The following is a 26,738-nucleotide window of genomic DNA, read 5'->3' as shown; positions in this document are numbered from 1 at the left end:
AGCTTATTATATATCTAAATTACAACGAGCACTTTCTATTTCCTGTATTTTAATTAAACTAGTAATTTCACTGTTACATTAAAATACACTCAGCTCTTTAGACTATTGTTCTAATCTCCTTTAAATTTATATATATATATATATATATATATCTATATCTATATATATCTATATATATTATAAGAAGTTAACCATCGCATGAATTCAATCAACTAAAAAAATGGAAAACGGGGTGAGGAAAAGAAAATTATCAACACATTGCACACCTGATTCTTTTCATTTCGCATTGACTATCATGGAGCTTCCTCTTACCACTAATAACTGTTATTTGGTCTCCTTTGATATTAGCAATTTGTTTACCAATGTCCCTCTTGACGAGGTCATTAACATATGTGCTGATTTTCTTTATAGAGGCCCTGGCCCCCTCCCCTCTTTTCCTGAGGCGGTGTTCGTTGAACTTATGGAACTTGCTACTAAGTCAGTTTCCTTTAGTTTCAACGATGTGATGTATCGCCAGTTCGACGGTATATCTATGGGATCTCCCCTTGGCCCAACTTTGGCCAATATTTTTGTGGGTTTTTTAGAACAGAAGTTGTTTGACAAGTGCCCTAGACCAGCATTTTACATGCGTTATGTTGACAACACTTTTTCTTGTTTCGCAACGCATGATGAAGCTGTGTCCTTTTTCCACTTATTAAATACTTTACACCCTTCTCTCAAATTTACGATGGAGGTGGAAAAAGATAACTCCCTTCCTTTCCTTGATGTGTTAGTTTCTAAACGTGGACTTTCCTTTATGACATCTATTTATAGAAAACCCACTTTCACTGGTCTTTATCTTAGTTGGGATTCTTTTGCACCCACAACCAGGAAACTAAATCTTATTAGAAACTTAACCCATCGGGCACTTGCTATCTGTTCCCCAACTTTTATTGATGTGGAAATTGAAAACATTAAAAGGATTTTTATTACTAATGGATATCCACCTCCATTAGTTAACTTAGTTATTAATAAAAAAATTCAATCATTTTCTGAGCTACCAAAATACGGTCCATGTAGATTTCCGGTATACCTTAGGTTACCCTGGATTGGACTTGAAGGCCAACTTATTTGCGATAAGATTTCCTGTCTGGTGTCTTCTAATTTTGGTGCTCTATCACTCCGTATCGCTTTTTCCACAAAAACCGCCTTTCCCTCATTTCGTGAGGGTGTCTTGCCTATCTCTCAAACAAGTAATATTATTTATAAATTTCAATGTCGGTGTGGTGCCGTTTATATAGGCAAAGCGACCCAGCGTCTTCAGGTCAGAATCGCCCAACATGTTCCCCATTTCATCCGAGATCATCAACCTACCACCAGAAAATCTCAATTGATAGAATCGTCCATCGGCCAACACTTGGTAGATAAAAAGGAGTGCGGTCTTGTTTTCTCTCCGGAGTGTTTTTCTGTTTTGTACCGAGGACGCACAAAGTTCCACCTGTCTGTCCTCGAAGCACTTGCCATCATTGCTAACCCCCCTACTTTGTGCAAGCAGAGAAACCTCCGGCTTCAATTAGAATTATTTGGGTAGTCAGGTTTTTTATTTTTTTTATTTTTATTTTTTTTTTCTTCTTAACCTCCTCTCCGCTCTTACTCCATACCACTACCAAATATTCTAAAAAATAATAATTTTCAGACTTATGACCCTTGAAAATGTTAGTCTGAACGAAAAGCGCTTCGGGTGTATTTTAACGATCTTGTTTTTAATCGACTTATTTATTTTATTGAATTGTACATATAACTTGCCCCATTATATATATATATTTTTTTTTCTTTTCCTCACCCCATTTTCCATTTTTTTAGTTGATTGAATTTACGCGATGGTTCAGTTCTTTATAATTAGTCTAAAATTTTGCCAATCGAATAAAGATATATATATATATATATATATCCTCTCTCTCTTGTTTGCAGTGCAGTAGCAAATCTCTCACTCTGCAATATGAAATTTGATGAAACATAACACATAAGGTCGAAGAAATTGCTGAAGCAGAACACTTTTCCAGCATGAAGGTTGTCCTAAAGGTGAATCTATTATGTTGGTATGGCCATTTGATGGCTTCTTCTTTTAAATTGAACCATTAGAAGAAGCATAGATGTCCTGAATTGCTAGAATATTGACTAGCCATAGAAAACTTGAAAGCAAGTGATTTTGAGAGACTGCTAATTCATGTGAGAAATGCTAAACGAGTGAAACGTGAAACTAAATGAATAGCGATGCAGATCGAAATGTTACTGATGTTAAATGAATAGAAAAAAAAGACTATCAGCTATAATAGTTAGCAATGCAAGCTGGTTTAAAATTAATCCGGACTATTGAGTTACTTTTCGTAATATCCTTGAGAAAGGTATGATTCTATCTCTGATCATTTCATCCGTAGGTGTGTAATAATAATGGCGGCTCAACTCTGAAGCATTGGAAGGGAATCTTAGAAGAAAAAATGTTTTGAAATCACATTCGCTTAACAGCTTATTATTGTTGCTTTGCTCCTAGCTTTTACACCGCTGGGTCAGAGGAAGTGCTATTGGGAATTGTACAACCCTTGCTTCACTTAGTTTATGGATGATTCCAACTTGTGTGAATCCTAGGAGTTGGATTCTGAGTTGGTTTTTAATCACTAAAGAATCAAGTCTCTACAGGAGACTTGAATGGTATGGCCACACTGAAACAATAGTTGAAGGGTCAGGAGATGTAGAAGAGTTAAAATAGCAGGTTAAGGAAAACATGAAGTGATAAGAATATATTTGAGAGAGAGGGAGGGGTAAAAACCTGGCCAGAGATTTTTCTTAAAGTTAAACAAATGCCAGCATATGAAACAGATGTTAAATCGAATTTCATGATTGCATTTGTTTTTTTTGTTTTTTTTTTGCGTTTGTATTGTTTGTGTTAAGTTTATTTTATTATTTTATCTTTTCTAGTAACACACCTACACTCTGGCGACCAGAATATGCAGGGTATATGGTTGAAGGAACTCCAGGGAGCCCGTTTGGTGGTCTGTTGGCTCATTTGAATCTGGTAGAAGCTAATATGAAGCTAAGGTAGGAATTTTTAGGAATTTTTTATTGGAACCTTTTTTTGTGGGTATGTGTGTGTATATATATATATATATATATATATATATATATATATATATATATATATATATATATACACACCACTTTTAATTACCATGTTTTAATTTTCACACTTTTGCACCGATTTTCCCTGGCTAAAATCCAAATATAAAGTTTTGCATGGGTTCAAATACCTTAAATATTAAGTTTCATGTCTGTAGACCAAACACTTACAGGAGTTTGGTCGGCAAAACTGTTTAAACAAATATATATATGCATAGATAACATCGGTGAACAGTCAGTACATTCTTTCATTTTAAAAAGATAAATTTGCAAAAAAAATAATAATAATGATAATGTCGTTCATCAAATTCCGTCTGTGTTAGTTTACAATATCATGTGATTATGAAGAATATAGAAAATATGCATAAATACAACTGAAAATGATAGCTGAATGAAATCAATCATCTAAGAAGAAAACTGAAAACACAATGAATTGATGTGAATTCATTTATTCTAACTTTTAAAATGTTTATTCTTTTTGAAGTCACTCATCCATTGTAGGAAATTGTTTTTAGTTTTTTAAATAGAAAAGTAGGCTTTTAATCTCAATGTCAGTGTGATAAACTCCATTTTATATGCATATATAATCTAAATATATATGTATCTCTCTCATGTATATATATATATATATATATATATATATATGAATAAATAGTTAACAAAACATGTTAAAAAACACTTTGAAATGAGTTAAAAACATATTTAATCTGAAAAGGAAACACTTAATAAGTGGATAATCCTTAATCCGCGGAGTTTTGAAGAAATACTTTCCTTCGCATCAGAGGGTAGGAATTAGCAAAATGCGGGATCGGATTTTGCACACAAGTATTTGATGAAACTGCAAGTAAGTCAAAGATCTTACTTGATAACAAAAAGTGAAGCAGAGGGAATATGGTGAAAAAAAAAGGTGATTTCACGTGAATGGATAGTCTGGTGAAAGGTAAATTATCCAATGACGGTAAAATGCAAAAATGTAAATCCAAGAAAGTTAATTAAATTTCCATTCGCACATGTAAAATCAAAGGAAATCATGTTATTGGAAGATGGTCCAAAATAATCCAAAAGGCTGAAATCCATGGAATAATTCACAAATATATACAAGGAAAAGGGGAAAAAATTCCAATAATATTAATAAAAGTAAAATAAGATATGCGTTTGACACGGCTGCCGAGACAAAAAGAGACTTATTATAAGCTCTATCTCCTATTTGGTTTTATCAAGCTTTTACATCTGGTTGAGATTAATTTATAAATAGTAATTCTTTAATATTTATAATATACTTTAGTTTTACCATCTTGGATCATTTTGGTAAATTTAATTGTAATTTTTATTTTATTTATATATATATGAGCTTTTTAAATTCGGTTGGGAGTAAATTTTCTCTATATAAATACTGTTATTATATTAGTTTTAAGTTTACCATTGTGTATACCAGGTATGCACTACATCCCTTTGTTTTCATTAATATATATGTATGTATATATATATATATATAATATCTTTATCCTTCATAAGAAAATATTTTTTTGTTTTTAAAACTCATCAAAAATTAATTTGAAATGATATCCTGCATTTTTAAAATTATTTTATTTCTTAATTATTGTTATAGACGAGAAGAGATTCGGAAATTGTTGGGTCCAGACGAAGTTCCAATGAGCATCACATCTTTTCCCAGGTAAGGTATGCATCACACCTGCAGCCATTTTCTTTTTTAATTTTCATAATCTTGAAAAGAATTTAATAAAAGAAATTCTGTGTTAGAAACAAAAACTTGTTTTGTTACGTTTGAATTAATTATCAGTTAGAATTTTATAATCCAACACATGGGGAGGAAAAATTTCACAATATGTGAATTGCTCCCCTCACTTTTAAACTCCTTCAATACAAATCACTATCTAATATACAAACTTTCTTGAAATAATTATCATCTCTGCGGCTTCCCTCCCTCATGGGAGATCTCCACACTAGCATGTTGCACCCCGTCCCTACTCTCATTTCCACCTGGAGCGACCTTCCGGCAAAGAGAAAAAAATCTAGAGAAAAAAAAATCAATCCTAACAACAAAAGGAAAAAAATAATCAGCGAAAAAAAAAAAAAAACGTATACAAAAAAGAATGACGTTGTTTTTGTCTTTCTTTCAAAAACAGTACAGTTTCCCCTTCAGTTTAAGCTGGGGTAAAAAAGCAAGGAAGAAGTTATCAGGAGCTGAAGTACATGCACATGACTTTTTTAACCCTAACTGTTGGCCATCACCCTGTGTTTCATATAAAAAGTATGCCCACACCGATTTTGATTTGGGATGTTTGTTCCTTAATATGGATTATTTTAGTCTGGCACAAAGACACCCAATATTACGAATTTACAATCCTAAAAAATGGCAGAATGATTAACAGTCCATAATCAGCTAAAAGAATTTCACTTTTAATAAACATAAAAAATTCCTGTGTTCATAATATTTTTGTGATTGAAATAGGAATCAATCTTTGGATACGCAGCTACTTTATTTATTCAGGGCAAAGAGATGAGATTAATTTACTTTTTAATGTCAATTGATCTTGTTAAAAATAATCCTGGCAGTCAAACTTTGAACAAAGGAAATTTATATTAATATGCTGAAATCTGGAAAATGTCAACGGAGTATAAAGTAGGACGTTCTGTGAATGCTTCTGATCTGCAACAGCTTCGTCATAATGACTGTGCCAGGTGGATATGTAGACTGGAGGAAAAGTCATTTCAACTGCGCTTCATTAGAAACTTATGCATATGACATCTCTGGTGGATTGACCATATACAGTGTGCCATCTTTTGTGCCAACACCATAACCTGCCTAGATATCTCAAGCACTAGGAAACATGGTAGACTGAGGAAGACCTGGTTTAAGTGTGTAAGAATGAATGTCTGCAACATACTGATATCAACCTTTTGGATTGGAGAGCACATATTGCTTGGTGTTTCCATTTGGATTGGAGAGCATATATTGCTTGGTGTTTCCATTTGGATTGAAGAGCATATATTGCTTGGTGTTTCCATTTGGATTGAAGAGCATATATTGCTTGGTGTTTCCATTTGGATTGAAGAGCATATATTGCTTGGTGTTTCCATTTGGATTGAAGAGCATATATTGCTTGGTGTTTCCATTTGGATTGAAGAGCATATATTGCTTGGTGCAAGATACTCATAGCAAATTAAATACCAAAATTGCTACAAAGATTCTGACAAGAAATAAATATGCAGTTTAAATTTGACATTTCCTTCAAGATTAGAAGCAAACTATAAGAAAGAATCCATTCAAGCATGTTTAATTAAAAACTTTGTATTGGTGGGATTTGGGATGCCTTACAGGCTCTGTTTCCCGTGTGATTTAGCCATGTACATTAATTCTATAGCACATTAGTGGATGAAGAACTGGCATAAAAGTGGGTTGACTTCATGCAGTATGATTGATATCAACTCTTTTGATTTGACCACATGGATACCAAGCATGATATGTTGCCTAACCCTAACCCTAACCCAAATTAGACTTGACTAAATCTAGATAGTAGAAAGAAATTTGTGCAAAATAGGAAACTTTGTTAGTAACATTCATTCAAAGAATACATGAGTAGACGTAGAACAGTTAAGAAAGTAAGAGAAAATATGGGAGGAATAATGCAGATGGTAATATGGTAAGAAGTAATGCAGATAGAGAAATAAAAAATAAATAAAAAACCTGGCCAGAGATAAGTTAGTTTCAAAGTCAGTTTTTAAAAGCCAAATAACACATTCCAGTGTGTAAACAGACATTAAATCGAATATGATGATAGGTTCTCAGTAGCACTTGAATGAGTAGGCTATGACAGTGGATCTTTGGTGTACATTTTAACAGAATTAGTTCGGACTATCTGCTACTGAGATTGATGCCCAGACTGGAGTCAGCTATACATTGCAACTTCCTTGTCTTCAATGATTATTATAATTTACCTCAGGACTTATTATTTACTCCCGCATATATTTCGAAACTACAAAAACTCAATCATCTCCAATTCTGATTAAAACGGAGGAGAGATGCTTTCTGAATCGGGATTCCTTGACCTTGGAATAAACTTCCAAAAGAAGTAATAAATGCGCCAACAATGCAGCAAAATTGGACAGGTGCTGTGCTACTGTGTTCTCTTCTGTGTATATATTATTTAAAGTTAGCAGAAGGAAAGGAGAAAAAAAAGGGAAAATAGATCGAACGAACAAAGGTCTTACTGCGTGTGTGTCTGGTGAGGTTGGGTGAAAGAGAGAGAGAGATATCAAGATGGCGCCCATAGTTTTAAAAGGTGTGCTCTGGTGGAAGTCACGTAAAATCACAATATGGCCCTGATTGATACTGGCTTTACCACTACCATGGTGCACACAAGCCTTGTCAGAGGATGGAAAGGGAAGGGCGAAGTAGTGGCATTCAATGGATCATGAGTGAAATTTCGAGGGAGGAGGACTGTCACAATTGAAATCGAGGATCACCGGATGAGAGTCCATGCGGTTGTCACTGATCGCCTGGTGCCTGGTGTCCAAGTGATTGTCAGAATGGATGTAATATGCCGACTTGGAGGTGTCACAGTCGGCAGGAATGGCGTGAGGTTCGGACCAGTCGGATACGCAGTAACAGAGCAGGTCAATGAAGGAATCAAACAGGTTGGAGAAAAGAAATGGATATCAATCAGTGATCCGGATTTTAAAGTGGAATTCGATGGGAATCAGTGGACATGGAAGAATGAACCACTGATGCTAACAAACAGGGTTGCATGTTATGATAACTCGCTCAAAGGATGAGCAAGAAAGAATTTTGAACGAGAAGTGGACAGATGGATCGAGGAGGGAATACTGTTGCCGTGGACCAATGACGTCGAATCGGGTATCTTGCCATTAATGGCCGTTCTGCACCCAACAAAAGGAAAGGTCAGACCAGTACTAGATTTCTGAGAATTGAACTGACACGTCGAATGCCATACTGGGGGTGACGCTATATATATATGCACTGAGACCATCAGAGAATGGAGGTAAGTTAATGGTGCCTCTAAGTTGATTGATCTAAAATCTGCCTATTTGCAACTCCACGTTGCCAAGAAACTCTGGAAGTACCAGTTGGTCAGATATAAAGGCAGAACCTACTGCCTTATGAGGGTGGGGTTCAGGCTGAACTCGACACCCAAGATCATGTCAACCATTCTAAGGAAGATTCTAGAAAAAATGGGGAAGGGAGATGGCGCCGTGAGCTCATATATCGACAACATTCTCATGAATGAAACTCTAGTAATTGTAGAGGAGGTAGTGGTTCACTTGAAGAAGTTCGGGTTGGCCACCAAGGCACTGGAAAAATTGGATGGGAGAGCACCTTTGAAACTAAAGCTGAAACGAAATGCATCGCGTTCCCTGGAATTTCGAAGGGGAAATGAGATCCCACAAATGAAAGAAGAGCTCAACAAGCGGGAGCTTTTTTTGATATGCGGCAGACTGATCGGGCATTACCCCATTGCTGGCTGGTTTAGACCCGCATGCAGCTACATCAAGAGGCATGCCGAAGGTAGAGGATGGGATGATAGAATGGGAGGAAGAACGACCGCCTTGATTGAAGAGGCCCTGAAAGAAGTGGAAAAGCAAGATCCAGTTCGGGAACATGCCGTGAACACTGGATGGAGTCGTGTGGTGTGATGCAAGCAGTATTGCAACAGGGGTTGTCTTGGAAGTGGGTGGAGTGGTTGCAGGGGATGCAGCCTGGCTAAGGAAGGAGGATGATGCTAGCCACATCAATGTAGCAGAATTGGATGCAGTTACCAAAGGAGTTAATCTGGCCTTAAAATGGGGACTACGCAACATCTGTGTGAAAACAGACTCTGCCACTGTGTTTGCTTGGCTGAAAATGATGATTTCACATGACAAAAGGATAAGAACGAAAGGGGCAACAGAGATGCTAGTGAAGCGCAGGTTCGGGATGCTGGCTGAGCTGATGCTGGAGTTTTCGTTGAAGCTGCATGTAATCATGGTTGCCTCTGAGAACAACGAAGTGGATGTTTTCATCTATCTGGATAACTCTGGGGTGCAAGAGTTGCACAATCTGCACCATATGGGGGTAGAGAGGACATTGTACCTGGTGAGAAAGTTGATCCGAGTGTCCCAAAGGAACAAGTGAAGTAAGTGGTTAGGACTTGTGACAAGTGTCAGTCAATTGACCCTGCTCCAATGGCACATGAAGCTGGAGAACTAGGTGTGACTGGGACCTGGGAAAGACTCGCAGTTGATGTGACCCATTACAGGGGTGGGCTTTACATGACAATGGTCGGCTGTGGCCCCGGGTGTTTTGCTCTATGGAAAAGGCTGGGAGGGGAAACGGGCAGTGAAATAGCAGCAGCCCTTGACGTGGTGTTTCTGGAGTGTGGTCCAGTGGAAGAGCTTCTAACCGACAATGGTACTGCTTTTAGATCGGCAGCAGTTGCGGATGTGCTAAAGAAATGGAATGTCCATCAATTCTTTAGAGCTGCCTATAGACCCAGTGGCAATGGGATTGTGGAAAGAAACCACCCGACGATAAAGGCAGTGGCAGAGAGAGAGAGAACATCTCGCCTAAGCAAGCGGTCTATTGGTACTATTTGTCACCTAAATCGGGGCAACAGCAAGGGACAGTTCCACACCTGTCAATATTCAAATACTCCTGGAGGCATCCTAAGGTTGAGCTGGCAAGCAGGGAGACAGAGGCAACAGGGACCATCAAACTAGGTGATGAAGTATGGGTGAAGTCCCCAGGGGCGCGATGTACCACACAGTGGAGCAGAGGCGCATAATCAGGAATAATGCTAGCAACAACATTGCGGTAGATGGAGTACCGAGACATATTCTTGATATCAGGCCAGTGCAAAATGAACCCGTGGAAAGCGATGTGCAGTGGAAGGATGGCGAGACCAAGTAGGGAAAGACGACCGCCACAGTGGATGAGGGATTATGAAATGTGATCCAGAGATCAGGGAGGCATGTTGTTTAAAGTTAGCAGAAGGAATGGACAAAAATAAAGGGGGAAAACAGATTAAACGAACAGAGATCTTACCGCGTGTGTCGGGCGAGGTTGGGCAAAAGAGAGAGAGAGAGAGAGAAATCATGATGGCACCCATAGTTTTAAAAGGTGTGCTCTGGTGGAAGTCATGCGAAATCACGCGGGAGACATGTATAAAAGGAGTTGACAGATTAGGTCGGAGAGAAACAGACAGATGAAGGTTGGTCACAGTGATGATCTCAAACCCGGCGGTTGTTGGCTTGCAAAGACAATTTTTTTTTTTTTTATTTCTTTAATTTTGTTGTCCTAAACCAGGAACACCAATATATTTATATACCTACATGGCAATTGAATCATGCTTGTTTTATTTTTGTCAAATAAATTTGATTGGATGCTCAACTGAGTGTAAATGAAGTTTTGGAATGACTGTCAAAGATGACAGTGAAGCCAGTGTAAATGGTACTTTCAGGGATAGTCATTTTGTGCCACTTTGGTCAACATGCAACTATCTCCTTAGTTTATTGACTGGGAGCAAAGTTTGGTGTCCGTTCTGGTGCTACAGTTTGTTTTTATATAAAGTCACCTTTGACTCTATTTGCTAAGATGTTACGTCTGGGCCAGCATCAATTGCTGTGAGAAAGGAAATTAAACGCCTATAAATGCCAAATGCGAGCACAACAGTAAAGCAATCAAGAGTGTTCTAACAAGCAGAAGTTGCGAACATTGCATGATTGCCTTTTTGTTATTTGCCCTGACAAGGCTCAACGTTAATAATCTTAAAGCGACTTATAATCGTAAATATTAATAATTATATTTATGCATATCTGGACAGTATTTTTCTCTTGAGGGCATATTTCATTTAATATTGCAAATGACTTGTTTGCATATTTTTACCTTGATCCTTTGTAGATGCGTGATTTTCAAGTTCAGGTTAGAACTGAAAGATGAATTTGTTGTACACGTTGTGTACCCCAGTACTTTTGGCTCCTTCAAGAGCCATAGAGTAAAGAACATGTATTTTTTAATATTTAGTGATGATTTTAGCCAGAACCGAGTGATTGGTGGTTGTATTCATGAAGTATTAAAAGACTGAGACTAGCAACATCACTTCTGCAGAAAAGATGGGATTAATCAAATTCTATTAATAGTTGGCTTTTAGATGGTAAACTATTGCTTTTAGGTCTGATAGGTGCATAGTGAGATGTCTTGGCAGAGTTGTGGTAGTTAAGCCTACATATAATTTGTCTTCATTGGTAGAAACACAGTCTCCTAGCCAAAATTTTGGTCGCAGGGGAAGAATTATTTTTGATAAAATTAAGTTTTAAATTTGTTCTAATAAATTTTTTTTTTATTTGAATCGATAAGTGCATTTTTAGTAATCATAATTTTTATTCTGTGCTCATGTAATTTTTGCTCATGCGATTTGCGATCAGCACCATGCAAAGCTGCTGCTAAACAGACATACACAGAAAATTTTGGACAAATTTGGTAAAATAGTCCCAAAAATTGAATGTTTTCATTAGCCCTAAAAGAGCCCCTGGGGCACACCCAAGAGTTATCGCGAAGTATAGACAAACAAAATTATATAGAAATCAGTTACAACTTTTCAGAAAGTTTTATAAAAATCCCAGGCGTTTTTTTTAAATAAGCACAAAAGTGTCAATTTTAGCCATTTTAACCCGGAAGGCACTCCTAGGGGTCAACCAGAGTTTTCCTAGAAAATCCGTTCTATTACTTTTTACTGATATCATGTTTAATGTTTGTGCAAAATTTCAAAAATTCTAAGGCGTAGTTATTGAGAAAAGTGCAAACGGACAAACGGACAAAAGTGAATTTACAGGTCCACTCTCCTTTTGTCGGGGGGGACCAAAAATGTTTAAAGGGGAAAGAATTGTTTCCGATAAAATTAAGTTTTAAATTTTTTTCTAAGTTATTTATATATTTATTTATTTTTTTTTTTTTTGATTAATAAGTGCATTTTTAGTAATCATAATTTTTATTTGGTGCTCATATAAGTGAATGTTATATATTTATTCAGTGGGAAATTCGTTTTATTAGTATTATCAAGAATGTAGAAAGGATCAAAAGTCATCTTTAATATTTCATGCAGTTGATCGTCAAAGTAACCATCAACCCTCGGCATCCAGTTCATTTAACCAATGTATGGTAAATTTGTCTGATGCCTTCCATGATAAGCATTAATGAAACCATGGATGAGATTGTTCATCAGTAATATGCATGGTACTGTTTCAATCAATATTTTTCATGGCATTGTGTGTGTGTGTGTGTGTGTGTGTGTGTGTGTCTGAGAGAGATGAATGGAAAAAAGTAGATAGGCCCAGACAATACAATAAAATTCCAAATCAAATGGCGAGATTTTTAATATTTTGGTTTTATTCTCAAGACATTTTGATAAAAAGATGAAATAGTGAAAATCTTGTATTTCAATGCATGTGTTTTGGTTTATCTGCTTTTTTCGTTCATCTCTATATTTTGTCTAATTTTATCAAAATATTTTTCTTATATGTAATTATATCTATCTATATATATAAAAGTGAAAATGTATGTATGTGTGTATGTTTGGATGTCTGCTAAAAAAACTTTTGACAGACGCGACGAAAATTCACAAACTCGGTATTACATCGAAGCTCCAACCTTTGCTCAAAAAATATAAAAAAATTGGCCAAAAACGTTAACTTTTTCACCCCGAAATCGACAATTTTTGACAGGGGGGCTCAACAAAAACGGTCCTCTCGTGATAATGACCGATTCTATGCATGCGTCAGATAACGTCGTGACCTGATTTACTTTAAATAGTTGAAAAACCGAACAAATTTCATGTACATCGCGTTAGCTCAGTTGGTTAAGGCCTTGGTCCATTATCGAAACGTTATGGTTCGAATCGTGGTGTGAGATGTTTTTTTTTGTTTTTGTTTTTTTCGATTTTTTAAATTTAAATATTGAACCAGTGTTATTTAAGCCATTTTTCACGTAACGTTCGTTTTTCTGCTTTTTTTTATTTTTTACTTCGCTTATTCTTAGCGACACACAAAAACACCCGGGTACCCACCGATTTTTTTAATTTTAATATCGAAACAGGCTTATTTAAGCCATTTTTCACATGTTCGTTTTCTGTTTTCATCGTTCATTTGCCTTACGTTAGTTTTTTTTGTGTTTTTTTTATTGTTTGATCGCCGCGTAGCGGGGAAAACAGAAACTGGCTTCCGCAACTTGACGTTGTCGCACCTGCTAATTTCAGTTTATAAACGTCAACTTAACACACTTATCAATTCATCTGTTCCCGTGGTCGAGATGGTTAGGTCGCAGGGTTTTTTTTTTTTTTCATTTCCTTTCAACCTTCGCATCAAACATTCGGGGTTCAAGCCTACCTTTATACTAAAACTATTTTATTTCTTTTACATCTCCAAGCAACTGGCCAACGTTTTTTTTTTTTTAACAGGGTTGTTTTAATCTACCCCCCCCCCGCCACCACCAACACACACCGCCAAATACCCGGGCATCGCCAGGTAACACCCTGCTAGTCTATATATATAAAAGCGAAAATCTATGTATGTATGTGTGTATGTTTGTGTGTCTGCTAAAAACTTTCAACAGACAGAACAAAAATTCACAAATTTGGTCTCATATGAAAGCCCCATCCTTCGCCCAACAAATATCAAAAATTGGCCAAAAACGTTAATTTTTTTCACCCTGAAATCAACACTTTTCTACAGGGGGGGGTCAACAAAAACCGTCCTCTCATGACGAGATCAGTTCTACCCATGCGTCAGACGATGTCATGACCTGATTTAGTTTAAATATTTGAAGAACTGACACAATTTCATGTGCGTCGTGTTAGCTCAGTTGGTTAGAGCATTGGGTCATTATCTAAACGTTTTGGGTTCGAATCGTGGTGTGAGATGTCTTTTCTTTTTTTTTTTTCGATTTTTTAAATTTAAATATTGAAGCAGGGTTATTTAAGCCATTTTTCACGTAACGTTAGTTTTCTGTTTTTTTTTGTTTTTTTTTTACATCGCTTATTCTTAGGTTTTCATTAACACCCCCCACCCCCGACCGACCACACACACCCAAAAACATCCGGGTACCCACTGATTTGTTAAATTTTAATATTGAAACAGGCTTATTTAAGCCATTTTTCACATGTTTTTTTTTTTTTTGGTTTTTATTTTTTCTGTTTTCTTTTTTGTTTTTGTTTTTCAGATTTTTACATTTAATATCGTTCGTTTGCCTTACGTTAGTTTTTTTTGTTTTTTTTACTTCGCTTATTCTTATGTTTTTTTGTTTTTTTTTTCACACTTTACTATTTTCCAACTGTGCGTCAAGGGTTTTTTTTTTTAAAAAACAACCAACGATTTTTCTTTTCATTTACCCAAAAACACACACATCTACAAACACCACAGGACGTGCCACAGTTGCTACAGATGTAGCTTTTCTGTATCTCTGCCTTGGTCGGGGTTGAAGCTGGATCTTTCCTCACCTCTCTATAGGCCCGCTTTTCCCGCCAACATGTGGTTCTCCTTCTCTTGGATGTCTCGGCCACACGCCGAATGGTGGCCTGCCAGCCCTCACAGTCTAAGGCAGCAATCTCAAGCTTTGAGGGGCTGAAACTGCCGGTCCTCAGGTCATGCTTGCAGACATCCTTGTAGTGGAGGGCCGGTCGATCGGTAAGTCTTGTGCCAGTGGCAAGCTCCTCAAACAAAAGGTCTTTAGGGATTCATTCTTCATCCATCCGGCTTACGTGACCCAGCCAGCGCAAATAGTCTGTGACAAGGATGGAGCACTCTTGAGACAAATTTCGTGCAAATCTTCTGCATTTTCAGTTCTTCACGAATAATTATGTGTACAGTTCCCACACTGACATCAAACTGTGCACTTATTGTCTCTATAGACCTTATCCATAAAATTCTTTATTTGGCCAATCAACTTTGATGTTCTGAGTTTCTTACTCCCCCACACCTCTCATCATCCTTCCCAGACTCCCTGCCTTCCTTGAATCTCTTATGCCACTCAAAAACTGATGCTTGATTCATGCAGGATGGTTCAAAAGCAATCTGAAGCATTCAATATATATATATATATATATATATATATATATATATATATATGCAACTTGTGTCTTTCCCAATCTAGTGTCAATTTTTGGCCTGTAAACTTGAAACGCTTGTCATCTTGAGTTGAGCATATTGAGAAGTGATACACGAATTACCATTAGCATATAAAGCGATGCTCTTTGTGTAAACAAATCGAGCTTAGGTATTTCGGACGATGTCAAAACATCGTTAATTCACGACTCGCACAGCAGTCGACGATTAGCGTAATGGTTAGGAGCCTTGACTGTCGTACAGGAGGTCGGGTTTCAGGCCTGGCTTGAGGTAGTTGCTTGTCTAGCCGCACTGATGAGCTGTGAAACAGCGAAACAGTACTATGTGTGGATGACTATATATATATATATATTATAAAGAAGTGAACCATCGCGTAAATTCAATCAACTAAAATAAGATGGAAAACGGGGTGAGGAAAAGGAAAACAAAATGGGGCAAGTTGCATGTAACACATGTACAATTCAATAAAATAAATAAGTCGATTAAAAACAAGATCGTTAAAATACACCCGAAGCGCTTTTCATTCAGACTAACATTTTCAAGGGTCATAAGTCTGAAAATTATTTTTTTAGAATATTTGGTAGTGGTATGGAGTAAGAGCGGAGAGGAGGTTAAAAAAAAAAAAAAAAAAACCTAACTACCCAAATAATTCTAATTGAAGCCGGAGGTTTCTCTGCTTGCACAAAGTAGGGGGGCTGGCAATGATGGCAAGTTCTTCGAGGACAGACAGGTGGAACTTTGTACGTCCTCGGTACAAAACAGAAAAACACTCCAGAGAGAAAACAAGACCGCACTCCTTTTTATCAACCAAGTGTTGGCCAATGGACGATTCTATCAGTTGAGATTTTCTGGTGGTAGGTTGATGATCTCGGATGAAACGGGGAACATGTTGGGCGATTCTGACCTGAAGACGTTGGGTCATCTTGCCTATATAGACGGCACCACACCGACATTGAAATTTATAAATAATATTACTTGTTTGAGATAGGCAAGACATCCTTACGAAATGAGGGAAAGGTGGTTTTTGTGGAAAAAATAATATGGAGCGATAGAGCACCAAAATTAGAAGACACTAGAGAGGAAATCTTATTGCCAATAAGTTGGCCTTCAGGTCCAATCCAGTGTAATTTAAGGTATACCGGAAATCTACATGGACCGTATTTTGGTAGCTCAGAAAAGGATTGAATTTTCTTATTAATAACTAAGTTAACTAATGGAGGTGGATATCCATTCATAATAAAAATCCTTTTAATGTTTTCAATTTCCACATCAATAAAAGGTGGGGAACAAATAGCAAGTGCCCGATGGGTTAGGTTTCTAATAAGATTAAGTTTCCTGGTTGTGGGTGCAAAGGAATCCCAACTGGGATAAAGACCAGTGAAAGTGGGTTTTCTATAAATAGATGTCATAAAGGAAAGCCCACGTTTAGAAACTAACACATCAAGGAAAGGAAGAGAGTTATCTTTTTCCACCTCCATCGTAAATTTGAGAGAAGGATGTAAATTATTTAATAAGTGGAAAAAGGACACAGCTTCATCATGCGTGGCGAAACAAGAAAAAGTGTCGTCAACATAACGCATGTAAAATGCTGGTCTAGGGCACTTGTCAAACAACATCTGTTCTAAAAAGCCCACAAAAATATTGGCCAAAGTTGGGCCAAGGGGAGATCCCATAGATATACCGTCGAACTGGCAATACATCACATCGTTGAAACTAAAGGAAACTGACTTCGTAGCAAGTTCCATGAGTTCAACGAACACCGCCTCAGGAAAAGAGGGGAGGGGGCCAGGGCCTCTATAAAGAAAATCCGCACATATGTCAATGACCTCGTCAAGAGGGACATTGGTAAAAAAATTGCTAATGTCAAAGGAGACCAAATAACAGTTGTTAGTGGTAAGAGGAAGCTCTTTGATAGTCGATGCGAAATGAAAAGAATCAGGTGTGCAATGTGTTGAATAAAAAGAACAGACTGGTTCAAGAATTAAAACCAGCCATTTAGCCAGATTGTATTGGGCCGAACCTACCATCGACAAAATTGGTCTCAATGGAGTATCAATTTTGTGTACCTTAGGCAATCCGTAAATCCTGGGGCATTGAGAGCCCACCGGTCGGATATTATTATAAACTTCCTTAGATAGATATTTAAGTTTATGCCATCGAAGTAGTTTATTTTGAAGCTTGGTTTCAATTGAAGGAGTGTTATCGGAGTCCAGGGAACCTAAACAGATAAATTTGCTATCATTGTTAAGAATAGAAAGCATTTTTGCAATGTAGTCTTGACGGTCAAGGATTACTACACCGTTGCCTTTATCTGGGCGAGAAATGTAAATCTCATTATTGCATTTTAATTGCTTAGCCGCAATGAAATGATTACTTTGCCAAATAAAATGGCGAGAAGAAATATTGCATTGACTGAATTTATTGGCTAATTCAGTCAAGCGAGATTTAACAATATTTAAGTTGTCACCCGAACCATTATTTTTTATTTGTGAAAATAAAATCTCAAATTCACTAAGAATTTGAGTTACGTCAATCTGGTGAGGAGGGACACAAAATTCAAGTCCCCTAGACAACACAAACGTATCGACTTTTGACAATTTGAATTTAGAGAAATTAAATATATGCTGATCCGAGAATGAAGGCTCGCCAAATTTATTTTTAATCAAAAGGTTTAAGAAATTAGTAAATTTTTTATTATTTGTATGACGATACTTAACATCCTTGGCTGAAAGTAGCTTAGAAAATCGAAGTTTATCAAATGGAGACAACGTTTTCCAAGCGAGAGACCAAACCGAGTAATGTTTACTCTGTAAGCTAAGAAGCACATCAGAATAAAATGTTATTTCGTCTTTTAAAAAGGCCACCGTAAGGTTCCAAGAATTCCTACATTTAATCTTGGAAATGCGTCTGCAGATATAGCCCGGTGCAACATGATTCGATAGACATCCACGAAGGAACTTGATTTTACATTTGATGTAATGATGTAATGCCATCATTGCCAGCCCCCTACTTTGTGCAAGCAGAGAAACCTCCGGCTTCAATTAGAATTATTTGGGTAGTTAGGTTTTTTTTTTTTTTCAACCTCCCCTCCGCTCTTACTCCATACCACTACCAAATATTCTAAAAAATAATAATTTTCAGACTTATGACCCTTGAAAATGTTAGTCTGAACGAAAAGCGCTTCGGGTGTATTTTAACGATCTTGTTTTTAATCGACTTATTTATTTTATTGAATTGTACATGTGTTATATGCAACTTGCCCCATTTTTTTTTCCTTTTCCTCACCCCGTTTTCCATCTTATTTTAGTTGATTGAATTTACGCGATGGTTCACTTCTTTATAATTATTCTAAAATTTTGCCAATCGAATAAAGTTATATATATATATATATATATATATAAATTTTTTGAATTTGACTAATTTTTCCTCCTTGAACTCATTTGTTATTAATTAGACAGAATTCAGAACATCTTGGATTTTTTACATTTGGATTCTTCACTTTTACCAACGTTTTGGATTTTACCGTTTTTGGATTTTTCACTCTTCACTGTTTTGAACATCCATTCATGTGAAATTATTTTTCATTTTTACTCTATTATGATCTACTTCATACTTGTGGTTTCATTAAATACTTCACAAGCAAAATCTGATTCCGATTTTTCCTACCTCCTCTCTTCTGATGATGAAGAGTTGAAAATTGATGTTTTAAATTGGCAAATACTATTTTGTTTACAAAAAAAAATCCGTCCTTCTTTTTTCTTTGCCATACCAGACGGTAGAGGTTGATGGAAATAGATACTGTCTGACACGTTAAGGGTTTGGCTTGAACATGGCTTCCATCATAATGAAAGCCATTGTTAGCAGGGTGCTATCACAGGAGGAAGCTGTGGACCACGCAATGTTGGTTTACATCGATGATATCTTTGTTCATGAAGATCTTGTGCCTGCTTTTAGAGACTAGGAACATTTAGCTCAATTCGGATTAGAATGCAAGGAGCCGGAATGACTTGGGGACGGCACACGTGTGCTGGGACTGACAGTCTTAAGAGAGCACGGTGTCCTGCACTGAAAATGAGGGAACACAATCCCAGAAATTCCCAATATCATAACACTAGCGGGGGTGCTTGGCGTTGCCCGGGTGTTTGTAGGTAGGTGTGTGTGTGTGTGTGTGTATGTATTGGGGGGGGGTTGATGAAAAGTTTTTTGTGTGTGTGTGTATTGGGGGGGGGTAGATGAAAAGTTTTTGTAGGTAGATAGGTAGGATCAAACCAGAAGCCTTGAGGCAAAGGTGGAAAATAAAGTGTTTAAAAAACCTGACACATTACCTGCAAGGCCAGCGAGGGAGAGTACGTTTGAATTTATTTAAGTATTAAAATCTGAATTGACAGGTGCGCGTATTTAACGAGGTCAAAAAGAAAACTGCAGTTAAGTTTCACTGCGAGGCATGTTATTTAGGGTTTGTTTACCCAACTTTGGTTGGTTTTGTTTCCTCAAGATGTTGGTGGGGGGGAAACCAGCTCCCCATATAAAGAGGATTGTCCAAATTGAATAGCAATTGTTTGATATAAGGGTTTTCCCCCACATTGATCAAAAGCTGATTGCTTTCTGAACGTTCCCGGCACAAGGACCGGGAAAAATGCGTTTGCTTAAATCATAGATATTACGATCTAGAGATTATATGAACAGTTCTAAGACATAGTAAGCCCACAGAGACCCCCCCCCCCAAAGCCTTTGCTGGACGTACAAAAAATGTGCATACATATTTTGCCTTTTATATATATAGACTAGCGGGGATACCCGGCGTTGCCCGGCTGTTTGTAGGTGTGTGGGGGGGTGGGGTAAATCCAAACCCTATGCTTTAAAAAATCGGAAAAACAAAAATAAACAGGAAAAATAAAAAAAATACCTGCTCGCCCATGAAAGGAAAGTAACTGAAATTAACGTTTATAAATGGCAGGTGCGCGGCAAACTTAATTAGGACCGCACTTAATTTTAACTTCAGGATAGTTCTTTTGGGTTTTTTTTTTTCTGGTTTATTTCCTCAACGTGCATGGCTGCGTGCGGCATGCAGAGTAATAAAGAGAAGAACTTTTTCAATCACAAACGACTGGAATGACAAGGTGACAAACTCCCTACTCCGGCATATGATGTGCAAGATAGTAGATGAAGTAAAACGAAACAGTCCAGCTTGTGGGAACTGTTGTGTGGACAGCCGGGAACTGAACATATGGGTTGATACCAGTGCTCTAGCAACCAGGTGGCGTTAGAAAGAGATGGAACTGTAGTGGAGGATGCTTGTTGGCTGCGACCTAGGAATGATACACAGCATATTAATCAGGCTGAATTGGATATCATGTTGAGGGGAATTAACTTGTCACTCCAGTGGCAGGCCTTAAAATCGACTGTGTGTGTGCATAACTGGGTGTCAGAAACTCTCAGCAGGAAAGGCTGCCAGTGAGATGCTCATTAGAAGACAACTGCGTACTCTCAAAGAATTAGTGAGGGGATATGACATTGGTTACATCAATTCACAACCTGGCTGATCAATTGATGCGCATACCACAGCGATGGTCCAGTGCCATGAACAAGGATGTGGGACTCGAACCACTGATCAGTGCAGTGCATGCCGCTGAACTAGACGTGGCCCAGATCATGTCCATTCACAGAAACAGTGGACATCCAGGAATGCGGCGCACGGCATATTTCGCATGGAGAGTTTGCCCTGCAACAACAAAAGTCAGGCAATATGAACGTGTGTTGAATGCCAATCTATAAATCCAGCACCAGTTTGGATATTTGGGTATGATAATTTGTATTTGGATTATTCAGACTATTATTCTCATCTTGAGTGTTATTTTCATAACGTTTCAATTGATGTAACCTCTGACCTTCAAGGGTATCTTGTTGAACTCCGAAATCTTTCTCTCAAACTAAAAAAATTTGCATGGAATTTTAAACGGAACTTTTAATTTATTCCACAGGGGTAACATGCTCTCATTACGCCAACCATGACCAAGTAGAAGTCCTAAGTAATTCGCATTTTTATTTTGAGTATTGCCCACACTGAGAATTAAACTTTCAATGTCCTGAAAAGTGTAACCTATGACTGAATTTTTCCACACACTTTATCTGCAAGGACCTGTGGCATAAGAGATTAAGTATGAAGTGCCTTCAATAAGTTTCCAGACTTTTTTCATATAGGTACTTTCATTGATAGTAGACACATGAAACACTAGTTCCCTTTGAAGTAATCTCCTCCGGCTGCAATACACTTGTTGTACCATTCCAACAACTACCGTGAGCATGTCAACGACCCTGGTCACAGCCTCTTTCATCTTTTTAATTCTCTCATAACAACAGCCGCTAAGGTTTTCCTTGAGCTTAGGGAACAGCCAGAAGTCAGAAGAAGCAAGGTCTGGACTATAGGGAGGGTGAGGAACTGTCTTTATACTTATCTTGGTCAAATAGTCTGTGACAAGGATGGAACACTCTTGAGACAAATTTTGTGCAAATCCTCCCCATCTTCAGGTCATCACGAATAATTGTGTATACAGTTCACACACTGACATCAAACTGTGCACTTATTGTCTCTATAGACACACGACAGCCTTTATTTGGCCAATCAACTCTGGTGTTCTGACTTCCTTACTCCCCCACACCTCTCATCATCCCTCCCAGACTCCCTGCCTTCCTTGAATCTTTTCTGCCGCTCAAAAACTGATGCTCGATTCATGAAGGATGGTCCAAAAGCAATCTGAAGCATTCAATAGATTTCTGTAGCATTTTTTCCAAACTTAAAACATAATTTTATTGCATATCGTTCTTCTAAAATGTCCTCACATCCAAATTGCATTTTTGAAATTCACCAGCTGTGACAATCAGGCTTTAGTAGGGTGTATTCCAATTCTTGCTGTAGCTGTTCATTTGAACCTGAAATCATTAAAAAATTGGTCAGTTATCTCACAGTATGTGTAGCAATAACATACTGAATTTTCAAGAGTCTGTGACAATTTTAAATGCATGTACAAAAATGTTTGGAAACTTATTTAAGACACCTTGTATATTGGTAAAATTCAGTTGCAAGTTACATTCTTCTGGAGGTTGAAGTTTCAATCCTTTAATTCTTTGAAATTTTATGCAGATTTCCAAGTTTGACAAGATACACCTGAATAGGTAAGAGATTAAAAGTTATGGATATAACACTCAAGATGAGAACAATAGTTCAAAGCATCCAAATATGAATTATCAATCCTCATCTCAAAAATTCAGAAAAATGTTGTATTTTAATTATTCATACAAGGTGAATCAGAATAATATAAAATAGGACAATATAAATTTCAATATAAATTTCAAACAAAATAAATATCTGTTTATTTTGTAATAATGCGTTGGTTTGGCTTCAAACGTATGTTCAAATATGTATTTATTTTATTCAAAATAGGACAGTTATGTTTATTTTGCTTTTGACAATTGGGTAATTTAGTTATATTTTCAGTTGTAAAAAGTTGAATAAGAAATATCGATAATTGAGGTTCAGAGAATTTGAGGAAAATTGATCTCTCGTTTAGAATGAAAAAAAGAGATACTTTTTCTTATGTTTTTTACCATGCATAATCTGTGCTGCCGTTTTTGTAGGACTGGCTGTTCCAACTTCATATATCCATCACATATACCCCAACCTTTATCAGAGGAAAGTTTCTCGCGTTCACTTTTCTTCCCTGATGCCGCCATTCATTCAAGCCATCCACGATTCAGGTAAGATGAACCTTTAATTGTTCTCTTGCTTCATAAATATTTATCAAATGATACGTATTATTCAACTATAATTTTACAATGTTTTAAAGCTGAGTGTCGATGTGATAATTAAGTGAAATAGGTTATTTTTGATAGGTGAACGAATGAAGTATTTTTGGCATGTTATACCATTCAAGAATAAACTTTTTACAATTATTCTGAAGTGGGTCACTGTAGCATCAGCAATTTCTAGGTCAGGCCCAAACTTATTGAGTGATATGTTAAATAATTGCAATCAAATTTCTTTAACACAAAAAATAAATTTATCTCAAGGTCAAGTTGTTATCAAATGTTTGCTGATCTGTGCTTAACCAATCTGATAGTCTCTTCAAAGTTTTATCTTGCTTTATACGAAAAATTGTGTCAAACAATTGCATGAATACATATAAGATTTTTGTTTTTTCAATTAATGGCCTGTGAAGAATTAAGTAGGCTTACTCTATTTCTTGTGCACAAATTTCTTTCGGTTTACAAATTGGATTACGAACACGATTTCAGAACCAACTTGATTCAACAGTCGAGTTTTAACTGCAAGTCTATTTAAATTTTCAATATTACATTAAAATTTATTCAAGAAAAACAAATAACTAAAATGTCATTTTTCAAAACCAATATGCAAATATCAGGAAGTTTCATTGGATGTCTTGTTAGTTTGAAAGGCCAAGCTCAAGCTAAAGATGTTTCCTTGAATAATGGCATTGGAGAGGTGCTTGTAAAGTCAAGTTAATCCATGAAGGTTCATGCAATAGTCCAAGATTGCTGAGGAAGTCTCACGTGGCGCTCTACTAGCTTAACTGGAACACAAGTCTGTCGAGATTCTGGTTGCTTGCATTCCATATTAGCAACTTTCCCTTTGCAAAGAGAAGCATCACCAAACCATCTGCCTTCTCCTCTATCGAGGCACTGTTTTACAAGAAAAGATCAAACCATTTTGTTTTCTGTCTTCAAGTTGAAATCTTTATTCATACAAGGTGTCCCAAAATTAATCATCTATTTTGAAGTATAAATTAGCATAAAAATAGATGATTAATTTTGGAACACCATGTATAAAGTTAAGTATGTGTTTTGTATTTGTACCTTATGGATTCACTCCTAAACTAATTAACTGATTGTTATGAATTTTGGAAGACAGGTATTGCAATGTAGGCTATATTTAGATTTATTTAAAAAAAATTTTTTTTATTGCAATTTCACCCCAAACAAGGCACATTGCCACTTTGCTGTAGGGGGCTAATATCAGGGACATAAGCTTCAGGGGTACTATGTGGGGAGTTGGGCAGCAAGATGTCGGTTCACATTACACTTGAACTTCTGCATGTCAGTACAGTTGGGAAAGCAGGAACTCTGAAGGGAATTCCGAAGTCCAGCGGTTCTGGGGAAGAAACTACTTGAGTAGAAGGCTCTCTTACATCTAGGGATCTCTACTGTGAAGGGGTGGGATTTTGCTGCTTGTCAGGTTTGTCGGGAGTACTTACATCAAAGGGGCACAAGTGCTTGCAATTCGTCAGAGCATTCACCATTGAAATACTTGTAGAACAGGCAGAGGGATGCTACATTACGTCGATGGGACAGAGGCTGGAGCTTAGATGACGGTTCAGGACCTATTAGGTTGGCGACTCTCTTTTGAACCTTGTCTAGGAGTGAGAGACTAGTAGCAGATGCACCAGCCCAAATATGACAATACTCCATACATGGGCGAATGGTGGCTTTATAGAGGTACAGGATACTTTTGGACGTTAGTTGCTTTCTAGCACGGTAGAGAGAACCTACCTTTTTTGCAGCATTTCTGGCAATGCTCTTAATGTAATTTTTCCAACTCATGTTTCCTGTGAACGTTAGGTCGAGGAGTTTAAAGGATGTGCTTTCAGATAAAGTCTTTGGCCATTTCTATTGGTGGTAGAGATTTCTCGTAGTTATTGAAGGAAACAAGTTTAGTCTTAGCAGCACTGTATGTGACCATCCATTTTTGTCCCCATACCACTACAGATTGGAGGTTATCCTCTAGTGTTTTTGCCATTTCTTTAGATATGTGTTCATTTGTTTTCCTGTTGTGTCGGTTATAGAGAGTGGTGTCATCAGTATATATACCCATCTCACAGACAATTTTGTCAGGGAGGTAATTTATGAATATTAGAAATAATAGAGTTCCAAGGATAGACCCCTGAGGCACTCCTGCATTTATATCATATTGTTTGGATGTACGACCATCGATGACAACTTGGATTTTTCTCTTATCTAAGAAGGATTTAATTATGTTAAAGATTCTTCCAGTGATACCGTATGATCTGGTTTTCCTGGGAAGACCTTCATGCCATACCCTGTCAGAAGCCTTACATATATCTAGAGTTACCGCTCTACCCTCCCCCGCTTTGTCAAGTGAATGGTATATACGTTCAGAGATTACAGTTAGGATGTCTGCCGTGGAACGGGCTTGCCTAAATCCATATTGTTGGTTGGTCAGAAGTTTAGCATCTGTAAGGACTAGAGCTTGGTTAATAATGGACTCAAATATTTTGGCGAAAAGCTTTTGATGAAAACTTTGATATCTCTGATTTTTGTGAAATTTTAACAATGTTCATTAAACATGAATTAATAAATATTCCTCAAATTTCATTTTGTTTTGAGTAATTGAAAGGTATTTCAGAGGCATAATATTGGTACAACCTCTCATTTGAAAATTCAAATATTTCAGATTTACTTTGAATTTGATCCATAGACATTAACAAAATAAAATTCCCTTATGTTTAAGCTTTTCATTTTAGACATTTGTCAGAATGAAAATCATGTAATTTGATTAGAATAGGGATTCTATGCATGAGGCTAAATATCGTTATATCTTGATTTTAATTGTCATAAGGAAACAAAACTGTTCTGTTGAGGAAATTTATTTTGTCCATTCTTAGATGCAAATTTTATTTTAATAATTATTGGAAACAAATGAAAATGTTTTATTTTCTCCTTAGTTTTCTAGAGACCATTTTTCATCCAAACTTTTCCGTCTGTATTAATTTCTGTTCAACTAACGTGCCTTCCATTTTTTTTTTTTTTCAATTATTCTCATTATTTCTTTGAAAGTTGTTTGGGATGAAAATAGATGTACAGAAATAACAATGAATTTTATTTGTAATTAAAAAATATTTTGTTTTTGTAGATGAAGACAATCTCCAAAACAGATCTTATTTATACCGTTATTTTTTATGCAGTTTATTTATACTGCTAGTTTTTTTATGCTGTATGTTTTTTATGTTGTACATTTATATTGCTAGTTTTTTATGTTGTGCATTTATATTGCTAGTTTTTTATGTTGTACATTTATATTGCTAGTTTTTTATGCTACTATATTTTGGTTTTTATGCTCTTTATTTATACTGTTTTTTTTATTTTTTATGCAGCAATTTTTCTTGTTTGTTTCCTGACTTTCATCAGTTTTTCTTTTCCAGTACTCTCACACGAAATATTAGAGAAAGAAGAAAAGAAAAAGTTGCCATCAATATTCCTAGTAAGTATAGCATTTTCATCTTCAGAAACCACATTAATATGCAGAGAAGGATAAAAAAATAGGTGAAATAAAATTAATGACAAAGTCTTTTCATAAATAATATGTCAACTTTACGACTTGATGGAACAACCAAAACCAAAGTTATGAAGAATTGAAAAAA

General features: G+C 36.6%; 1 protein-coding gene across 2 annotated transcripts in view; it reads left to right on the top strand.

The window, feature by feature from the left end:
• LOC145294125 (glutamate--cysteine ligase catalytic subunit-like) overlaps positions 1-26,738 on the top strand; it is a 218,146-nt gene that overhangs the window by 135,372 nt on the left and 56,036 nt on the right. For both annotated transcript variants that reach the window (XM_080141228.1, XM_080141229.1), the window contains exons 3-6: positions 2,956-3,075; positions 4,763-4,828; positions 22,921-23,040; positions 26,520-26,578. In XM_080141228.1, coding sequence (XP_079997354.1) covers positions 2,956-3,075; positions 4,763-4,828; positions 22,921-23,040; positions 26,520-26,578 — 365 coding nt within the window. The remainder of the gene's footprint in view (positions 1-2,955; positions 3,076-4,762; positions 4,829-22,920; positions 23,041-26,519; positions 26,579-26,738) is intronic.

The sequence above is a fragment of the Euprymna scolopes genome, chromosome 15, assembly GCF_053919585.1.
Source record: "Euprymna scolopes isolate OS-2025 chromosome 15, ASM5391958v1, whole genome shotgun sequence".
NCBI lineage: Eukaryota > Metazoa > Mollusca > Cephalopoda > Sepiida > Sepiolidae > Euprymna > Euprymna scolopes.
Note: the sequence above shows the minus strand (reverse complement) of the source record. Positions and strands in the feature narration are given on the sequence as shown.